The sequence below is a fragment of the Acyrthosiphon pisum genome, chromosome A1, assembly GCF_005508785.2.
Source record: "Acyrthosiphon pisum isolate AL4f chromosome A1, pea_aphid_22Mar2018_4r6ur, whole genome shotgun sequence".
In the NCBI taxonomy this organism is placed as follows: Eukaryota; Metazoa; Arthropoda; class Insecta; order Hemiptera; family Aphididae; genus Acyrthosiphon; species Acyrthosiphon pisum.
This window is the reverse complement of record NC_042494.1, coordinates 89294982-89306126: the sequence shown is the minus strand read 5'-3', so window position 1 is coordinate 89306126 and position 11145 is coordinate 89294982. Positions and strand designations below refer to the sequence as shown.

At 27.8% G+C, this 11145-nt stretch overlaps 1 protein-coding gene across 1 annotated transcript; it reads right to left on the bottom strand.

Moving 5' to 3' along the window:
• Nucleotides 1-1559: 1559 nt before the first annotated feature.
• On the bottom strand, nucleotides 1560-8265 carry LOC100165357 (mitochondrial ribonuclease P catalytic subunit). The gene is made up of 6 exons (XM_001949223.5): nucleotides 7509-8265; nucleotides 7072-7444; nucleotides 6757-7000; nucleotides 3935-4071; nucleotides 3661-3853; nucleotides 1560-2083 (listed from the first exon to the last, which is right to left on the bottom strand). Exons 1-6 carry the CDS (start codon nucleotides 8017-8019, stop codon nucleotides 1946-1948), a joined length of 1596 nt encoding a protein of 531 aa, XP_001949258.2. The 5' UTR covers nucleotides 8020-8265; the 3' UTR covers nucleotides 1560-1945.
• Between the last annotated feature and the right edge of the window lie 2880 nt (nucleotides 8266-11145).

Genomic DNA, 11145 nt, shown 5'->3' with positions numbered 1-11145 from the left:
AAGGGTCGTCTTTAGCACCCCTTGTTTTTTAGGTCTAACTATCGTTATTATAGTGAAATACCATAAATTCTATGTTTTTAAAATATGAAATATTATAGAACCCCACGTTTTAGAGGTCTAGTTGCGCCTATTCCTGATGTGGACCGGAATGACTTCACAGCTACAGTCATTATTCATCATTGAAATTAGTGTTGTTTGAGAGATGAGAACAGCAGACACCAAGTTAAAAATTAAATGTAATATGCACAGTATAGATTAGATTTTGTTAGAGTGAAATACTAATTTGATTTACACTCTGAAGTCTGAATAGTTGTTGGCTGAACGCCCACCTATAATAAATGTAATGAACAAACTAACATTTTATTAATGACACAAAACTCTGTCAGGCGTCAGTTGATTGTGTAACTCGTTTACAAATATGAATGTAATTGTATCGCCTAATAACCCAGCAGTTGTTGCCAAACGTATGTATTTAAAAAGACAAAATTTATTAAAATATATGTTACAACTTGACATCATTCCAATACTTAATTATAAATACCTAATAGTTAATACTGTGAAGTGTGATCAAATTATGCATGATAAAAAAGTATATTCGATAAATAATTCAGTTTTGGATTTTTGTTTAAAACAATAAATTATGAAAGAATAATGGTTAGTACCAATAATACTCAATACTTAGTATTTTTATAAGAAAATATATTTCAATTGAAAAAAATTTCAAAATTGTTTGAAAACTAATATCATTGATTATAACTACTAGTAGGTATTTATAATCAATGCTAATATTCAATAAAATATATTACTTTAAACAAACATAATACCTAATGACTGTAAGGCCCGGAACTTGATGACCTAAAAATCTTCAAAAAAATCATACGAAAAAAAATTTTAAAATGACTTATAAACATCAAAAAATGACATACAAAAATAATCACAAAAATACCAAAAATTACTTTATGACTTAACATTTTTAAAAATTTACGTTTTATACATGTAGGTATCTTAAATCATAATCATTATATAGGTGCTAACTCTTTAAACATTTTTAATTTTGAAAGAGCCTTCAAAAAAAATTTTTTGTAGTTTGAAGTAAGTTGATTAAATTTTGGGAAATTTTTTTTGATTTACCGGGCCTACAGTTTATTAAATAATTGTAGATTGTGATAACCAACGATAAAGATAATGAAGTCGCAATAAGCTAATGGAGACTGAATGTGTTACAATAAAGCGTAACTTTCAACAGGAAATGCAAATATATGTAAAAAAAAGCACAAACATGAATAAAATGGACTAAAAATACTAAAAAATGACTGTTATGCAAAAAATTCCCTAAGAATACAAAAAATGCAAAACAAAAATTGTACCATTAAATTCTATGAATCAAATTTCTGTAAAGACGAGCCTCGAATGTAAGCATTAGAAAAAAAAGATGCAAGTGCATCAAGTTCCGGGCCCTACTCTTCATACTACTAATTAATTATTTTATCACAATTATTACCATTATTTTAGTTGACGAATTATAATATTTAAATATTGTTAAAAAAAAATAAAATCAATGAAAATCAAATGTCTTAATTATTAATATAATCTTTTAAAAATAACATTGGGTCATGTTAGATTTTATAGACTACATTTTAAAAACCTTAAGTAATATAAATTATAGATTTAAACATCTACAAAAGTTGTTAAATCTACAAGATTGCCATTTAATGTTTTAAAAATGGGTAGTACTGTTAAACCTACATTTTCACCGATACAAGCTATATTTAGAAAATATATTAAATAATAACATTATTAAAAATATCTGTACAGACTACAGATGCTTATAAAAAATCAGCAATAGTTTACTTTATATACTACCGTACATATTTTTGTCAATCATAATGGAAAAATATATTTTTTTTTTTTAAACATAATTTAAGTAAATATAATATAGTTCGGTCTACATTTGTATACACATCCATTTATCAGGCGATGAATCAGGTTTTGACCAGGAACCAGGTTCTTTGAATTCTTGGTAGGGCATATGCCATATTCCATTTGCAGATTCTTGAGTGGCTTGTAAATATGTTATAGGTTCCTAAGACAACAAATTTTATATTATTATTATTTTATTGCAATTTTCAAACATTAAAATAAATGCATGTATCAGATTGCACACAATAATAAAGGCTGTCATATAGTATGCGGTCTCTCTGCTAACGTGTTCTACCGACCATTGTCATCTTCTATAGGATGTGGTCTACCTGCAGCTCTAGTTTTTGCATGGTCTTATGATAGATATGGTTGTAACGTCTCACACGGTGGCTTACCCAGATTCGGCGTGGAGCGTACGTTGACAAATCACTTTAGTGGGAAGGTCGCCAACCCACAGCCGAGATTCGGAAATCAGAACGTGTGGGATTTATAAAATAATAGTGTAAATAGGGAAAACGCAATAAGAACATACAATTGATGGGTGAATTAAAAGGTATAGATTTCAATAATAATGTAGTAAATAAATAATTAATTTATGGCCAAGAAAAGCCCACGGGCATAAAAACTTGGCCGCAACAAAAAATGGTCACCTTAAAAAAAAAAACAAATACATAATAATAATAACTCAAACTGCACTATTGCAGGGTACTAGCACGGCACCTATGTGGTTACCGGCGTACATAAATAATATTCATAATAACAGTAGTACACTCTAGTAAGTACTATACACAGAAAAACAAACGAAATACCGGCCAAGATTTTGTATATAATAATAATAATAATAATGGTATTACCAAATTTTGATGTGTGACCTGGGCATCGTCCGCGGTAAACGGTGTATCTACTCACACGTCATGTTGTCCGGCAGAAAGGCACAATAAAAGTAACGGGCGCGTCACACATCACACGCAAAAAGAGCATTATATAATAATTAGGTAATAAATGATTATTGGCCGGTATTCGTGTTATATGGGGAGAGGTATTCGATAATGACGTAGTGCCGGCCGGTTAACTCGACCACGGGTACTAGGCAGCGATGATAGTGTGTGTGTCCGTCGACTATCATTTATGCATATCGGCGTTTTGTTTTGGGTGTGGGCAGAGATGCCCGCGGGACGGAGAGCGCTATCATATAATATTCAATATTATTGTAATCGTTCATTTCGACCGTTACACGTTCTCATCTCTTTTCTTTGGTTACACTTTATATTTATGTTTTAGGATAACAAGGCTTTGACATTTCTTAAAAGTATGGACCCTCACTGCGTACACTACAATTTCAGCACTCACGCAGTCACACACTCATTATATAGGCAAAATAATTTTACTTAATCATAAGTAGTGATAAATCAAGTATCAACCTCCAATTTCTTAATTAATAAAAATGTTTGGTTGAATAATGATAATGCCCAATGTAATAAGTGTGGAAGTGAGATGAATTTGTATATACGTTAGGAAAGGGGCAAAAAAAGGCGAATATTACATTGCGAACAAAAGGAAAATCAAACAACTTTTTATTTTTTTAATGGAATGATACGATTAGATTTCAAAGAATTTTTTATTTCTTTTGAAATTTTTATTGTTTGTTCGCCAGTAGCAGTCGCATACTATATTTGAAATTTATCAGTATGACATACTATATGACAGCCAAAACAAACATGTCATTGTATATAAACTTACTTTAATAATAACTTCATTCCCTGGACGTATTCTTAATCCTAATCTATGTTTTTGTAACCATTTTTGAAATATACTTTTTATGATAGCATCTCCTAATAAATATTTGTGACCACGCATAAGATCCCTGGTGAGAATTTTTGTATCAATACCACTATACATTGCAGCATATAGAACAAATGGATCATCTTTAGACCTAAACAAAATAAATAAAACATCATAAATAAATATTTATATTAGTTTAAGATTAATTTGTATAACTTAATTATCTTCTTACAGATCGTTTGTAAAAAATATGTGAGCATTTTTTTTTATAAAATCAAATTCCTTTCCCAGCATTTTTACTAGATGTTTTCTGCCAATTAATAATACTTTCAGTTTCTTTTCAATAAAACTCTTCATAACAAACTTGGTCTACATAACACAATATTTGCAACAATATTATAAATAATAATCACCAAACAGTTTATACATACATTATGTCTCAAAGTATTTCTATATGGCAATAATTGTATTATTTAAATACTGGTTTTTCAACCTTAACTTATATTATGATAGTTCTGATTTTAATCGCATATATTTAAAAGAGAAATAAAAGAGAATGTTTTTGTATAATAAACATTTATAAATAGCTATTTTCCAAACAGTTTTAAAAAATTATAACTATTGAGTAAAAATAAATGTATAGTAATTGTGTTGATGTAAAATAAGTGAGTAAAGGAGCATTTAAAATTGTTGGCATATGTAAAAGAATAGTTATGTCCACAAAAACAAAAATAAATCACATTTATCAAAATCAATCTTGAATGTACCTAATACAAATTTTTGTGGTATAATCTGTGGAAATAGATCTACCTTTTTGGAGTTTTCAGAGCATTTTAAAATTAATTTTTTACTTAAACTATTATCGTTGCAAAAATCAGAATTTTACATTATCTAACTTAAGAAGACTCCCACACACCCATATGTGTTGTCTCGGTCATTCAAGTGCGTAATATAGAACATTTCTGCTGAGAAAATCACGTTTAGCTCTGTAAATTTTAAAATTAGAGTGAATCAACCTATTATGGAACTTGATGGTAAGAACATTATCTGAGTTCATATGTTGGTTTTTTTATGATAGATAGATTTTTTAGAAAATATGCTCGTATAATATAGTATAAATTAAAAATACTCATAACTCACTAACAAACTGAATAATCTTAAAAAAAGCCAATATACCAACACAGATAATGTTTTTACGATCAAGTTTCATGATAGGTTGATTCACTCTAATATTTAAACTAACGAAGCTAAATGTTATTTGTTGAACAGAAATTTGCTATGTTACGCATTTGTAACACGGTGACAACACATGAGTGGGGTATCCTAATATTAATTTTTTTTTTCATGATTAAAATAAGATAAAATAATTAATATTTTTAAAAAAGAATTGAAATGTATGTCATTAAATCATAATTTACTTAAAGATTACCATTAAAATACCTGCATAGCTGCAGTGGGGTAACTAGGACCTTATTTTTAATTTATAGCCACGCTTTTATAGTACTAAGAATACTTAACAAACAAAAAATCATGTACCCTTTTGGGGAGAGATATATCACTCACATATAGTTTTCTACATATTTAGGTGCTTAGAGTGTTATGGATCTTTGGAAGCATACTGATTATAACAAAAGTTAGAGACTAAAGTACTAGTCACATATACTTACTAAACTAAATACTAAATTTCAAGAATTTTTAAGTAAAAATCAATTGTTTTTTTTTTTAGTAATGAAAATCTACCAACTTTATATTACATAATTATTGTATTATTCACTAATTTAAATACCCAGTCAATTTAATATACATAGGATCGGATATATATGGATCACCTTCAAAGCAAATGGCTGAGCTGGAGGAGAGAGATACTAAACTATAGGCTAAGACCAAGTTAGTAATCTTAATTAAAATTGTAGAAACTAAAACATTGACTAAATATTAGTGAAAAACTAATGGTGTGTTAAATTATGGATCAACCGAATTCAGTTAGATTATTATGTTAATTAATAATTTATATCTTGTTGAAAAATCAAAACACTTAAAAGTTAATTGAATAAATATTATATTTAGGTAACATAAGAAATTAAAAACTATTAGGTATTTGAACTGCTTTAAATTAATATGAAATATTTAAATTCATTAGGCATATTTTTTTATTACAAAGGACACAGTTGAAAAATACTTTAGTAATATACTTTAGTAATATAACCTACTTTTTTGAAAGCTAAATTTAAAAGATAAGTCTTAAAAAATAATATAATACTAGACAGTATACATAAGAGTGCCCAAACTTTGGTTGAAGGGTTTACGTTTACGGCTGATGAAATGTGCTCAAATACCCAAGACCAAAAATATAAATTACTCTCATTATTATTATTCCCTACTTTTTATTAGAAAATAATAGGTTACTCGGCATATTTTTTTAATATAAAAAAAAAAAATATGTCTATGAAGACGTTTTTATTGAAAAGGATATAATTTTATAATAATTATTACATAATTAAATCGTAAAGATCAATCATATCTAAATATTATGTAGTTTTTTTTTTAAAAAAAAAGTGTTAGTTGGACCATAGCCAATAGGACCTATACTCTATCCAATGAGAGAATAATCAGTCCGCTGACTGATTCCTGCCAATGCCACGCATCCCCACCAACTACTCGGTTTTAGCGTGATCACGTGGTTCTCGATGCACCATTAGAATTATTTATGATGCGTGAAAAGTGAATATTCTCTTGTGGGATAGAGTATAGTTTATATGCTCTCTAAAAAGTGGGTCTACTCCCAGTATATCCTAGCACATACACTGCATACCCCGTTTGCACGCCTATAATGGCACTAGGATTATGTTGTGAATAGTAATTCTTACTATTCAAGTTCTTATACCAAAATCACTTCTGGCGGAGACATTGCGAGCACTGTGTCTTAACTAAGAAGTACCACAGAAAAATTTTTCATGTCTAATGACACACTTGTCACATAAAAAACTTGAGTTAAAGATTTCACTTCATTAATATACTAACTAATACTATACTATTGTATCAAAGTATACTTACTAAAGAATGATCACCAATTTTTCCTCTATATGCATATGCCAAGTTTAATCCATCAACAACCACGTCATATGGTGCAGTAATTTCTATGAAATCTTTAAAATCACTCAACTCTTGAGGAGAAGAGTTGTTAAAAATATTTTTTCCAATCATTACATCAGATAAAAAACGTTCTTGAAGTATCTTAAAATCTGAATTTGTGACTTCAGCATGTTCCAATACTTGATTACAATTCTTACATTTTCCACTAGGCAAATAAATTATTTAAAAAATGTAATTTTTATCTCTAAAGCTAAGCATACTATAAATAATATTTACTTATTATGATAAATCATAGTAGTAGTAGTTTTAATTCCAGATTGATTTAATTTGCTTCGAATTAGTTCTGCTAAATTTTCCCTGATAATATACTCATTATCTCTTAAAAATTCTAATACTCTACGATGGCTACAATTTACATTTTTTTCACAAACATTAAACCATGCTGCAACTATTTCTAATGGTATTATTCTATGTAGATTAAACATATTTTGTACTGTAGTCCATCCCAAATCAATTTCTTCTTCTTCAAAAGCTCTTAAAATTACGCTAACAAATGTGTTTAATGATATGTTATCTTCAACTTTTGATTCTTTTATGAATTTTAAAGAATCTCGCCATAAAGGTGTACAACAAATTCCCATTACTATACCTAAATAACAAAATAAGATAATTAATAAAATAAAAATAATAATACTTGCATATTGTCATACTACCTTCAAGAAGAACTGAATTCAATAAATGTAAATTATTTTTAAATAGAGACTGACAATTAGTCTGAATTTCATATTGATCATTATCTGTCAATTCACTCCTCGACTTGTAACATGAACGGATGTATAATAGTTCTAACGCTATATTAGGTTTACCATGACTACATTGTTTCACATACTTCATAAATGACTTGACTAAGTCCAAGCGTTTTTGTTGTGAGCATGCCTCTAAGATGCATCCATTAATATTTTTTTCATTTATATACCCACGATTTATGGACAAAACAGACGATTTCAGTGCATCCCAATCGATTATTGAGGAACTTGATTTGATAACTAATTCTGTAATAATACGTTTTTGTTCTTCGCTGGCAAACCTACCTTTCATTTTGCGAGGTACAATTATATCTGGAGTAACAACGGACAGTAATCTTTGAGTATAAATAATAGTATGTCTTGGACATACTAACTTCAGTAAATTCCAATGCAGATGTTTTCTTAATAACGAACACATATTGAAATACAATTTATGCAAAAAAATAACTAATAAAATTGATACGTAATAACTTAAATACGTGTTGGGTACATTATATCAGTATAATGGCTAATTATTTAAATTTAAAATATCTTATTGTATTATTTAATATTATTTACTTCATGATAAAGTAAAATGTGATATCAATATATTAATATTAATTCCAGTTTACAGTAAAATTTGAAAGTAAACTGCTTACTTCAGATTTCTGAATTTTAAAAAAAAACGTGATTTTGTTTATATAATAACAATAGATAATAGATAATAACAGTGATAAGTAAATAATGATAACGATAACAATAATATTGATAATTCAGATTTGTTCAAAATTTAAAATTAAATTACCTTATTAGTTAAAATTTTAAATTGTCCCAAAGTTTTGTCAATTTGCGATATATTTGCTGTATATGCCATATTATTTAATAATAGCACAGAACAATAGATATAACGATAGATAATAACAATGATAATAATAATAATTATTAAAACCTTAGATCATATACCATGGATGGAGCCATACCTCGATATATTGAAGCACATATAAGCGACGAGTCTCTGACATTGATGTTTGATGTGCGCATGCGTAAGGATACCGGTCGCGGTCGCATAGTCAGATGTTGATTGCTGATAAATAATAAAAATATACCTTCACAAGTTTTTAAAAAAAATAATTAAGTCTATTTAAATAGATTTTCAAAATATTTTGATTTGTTTTGAGCTGTTTACGGACAATTCCAGTTTCCAATTTAATTAGTTTTTTTTTCTATGAATGACAATAAAACTTTATTTGTTGAGTAAACATACTTGAAAATTTAATACAAGGCTCCTACTATATTGTTACAATGACATTTGAAAAATATTAAAAATCCTTAGTCACAGTTTTTTTTAATTAGCATTTAAAGTTCAAAAATTGACAAAATATGTAAAAATCACGAAAATTAGCAGATTATTTTGAGTTAATAATTCGTAAAAATTTTTCTTTTTAGAACTAAGATTTTAAAATGTAATACAAGATTCCTTATAGGATAATCTAACTTTATCAAAAAACAAATGTCTATAAGAAACTCAAATTAAATTTTTATGAGCGTTTGAAATTCATATTTTTACAACTTTTGATATTCACTCGATTTCTTACATAACGATTTTCTTATTTTGTTGTAATTAAAAAACGAGTGACTGTAGAAACTTGAAAATTTCACTGAATATTTATATTAGCATTTTCTATATACGATAAAATTTTGAAAATAATTTGACTCTTTTTGAGCTGTTTACGGACATTGTAAGTTTTCATTTTTTTTAGTTTTTTTTTCTATAAATATCAATAAAGTTTTATCTATTGGGCCCAAAAGTGTAAAAAATTAATACAAGGCTCCTGATATATTGTTACAATATCAGTTGAAGAATATTAAAAATACATAGGCACAATTTTTTTTTTATAAGCATTTAAAGATCGAATTTTGACAAAATTTATCAAATTTTAATTTAATTTAATTATTTTGTAGTTAAAAATGTATAAAATGTTCAACTTTTGTATCTAAGAATTGAAAATTTAGAAGGAGATTCCACGTAAGTAATTAATTTTGTTACAAAAAATCTAAAAAATACATTTACACAGTTTACTTTTATAGTCATTTTAATTTCAAATTTGGACGAAATTACATATTGTATAACGCGTTATAAGTACCTAATGGATATTGTGATATGATTAATTTGGAATTTATTATAGGTACCTACTAACAATAGGTCAATTTTTTTTTAATACCATATATATTATTATGTCTTATACCTAGACTGACATACCGTCTCCGCTCAGAATAGTTTTTCTTATACAATGATATTATATCATTGATTTCAAATTTAATACCATCCATTATACAGTGACCCACTTGCAGTTTACTGTACAGCAGAGCGACATCCACTTACCCACCTTTTTTATAATTTATTATGCTATCTAATTTGCTGTCGAAGAACGGGGTCCCTATTTATCCATAATAATATCTATATTAAATTCCGTATGGTAAAACCCTAATACTTAGGCTCCGCTGTCCGTCCGTCCGTCTGTCACCTGCAGGCTGTATCTCAGGAACCGTGAAAGTTAGACAGTTGAAATTTTCACAGATTATGTATTTCTGTTGACGCTATAACAATTAACAACAAATACTAAAAATCCAGCAGAATATATAACATAACCAGTGTTGCCAACATGTTTATAGATAATGGTACGGAACCCTTCGTGGGCGAGTTCGACTCGCACTTGGCAGGTTTTTTTTGTTATTGAGGTACTTTTATGTGTGATAAATGTAATTAATATTTATAATAAAAAAATATTTTATAAATAATAATACACTGGTCACTTATAGGTAGTGGGCCTTCACATTATATTTTTAGGCTTTTTAAAAAAAATCACAATCATTATTTATTTTTGTTAAGGTAACCTATAAAAAAATATTATATACATAGACCTCAGGGGTCAGGGTCCCATACGGCTATACACCGACTTTGTCCGGGGCCCCAAGAATCCTAATTGCGATTTGCAGCACTGGATATTATGTATTTTATTGTATTTATGTATATACTTTGTACAGAGTGATTTTTTTATTTAAAAATACATAATATTATTGCAGTATGAACTACATTATATAGGTATATTAAGTAACAAGTTATATTATACTTATTGACCTACCATTAATTTTCCCACCAGAAAGACGGTTTGTAGGACATTTTATAGTACCTAAATTATTTATATTGTTAAGTATTATTAATACGGTAGTTGGTTAAGTTGAATTACAATTATTTGTTTATTATCATATTTGGAAAATTATTAATATATTTTAATATAACTAATATATTTTATACAAATTGGAAACTGAAAATGATTTTGTCGAAAACCGATTCAATTAAAAACTTCCGTTTTAGATTCTGAGTGGAACGATGAATGTATTGATTTTACAATGATGTGTTGTTTTTTTTTTATTTTTTTTTATTTTTTGTGTCTGTCGTCACGTTTTAGGACAGTAAAAGTGCTTGGATTTTCTTCAACAGTACCTTTTCTGATAGGAAAGTGAATCTAGTTGGTACTTTGGGGGGTCAAAAGTAACATTTTTC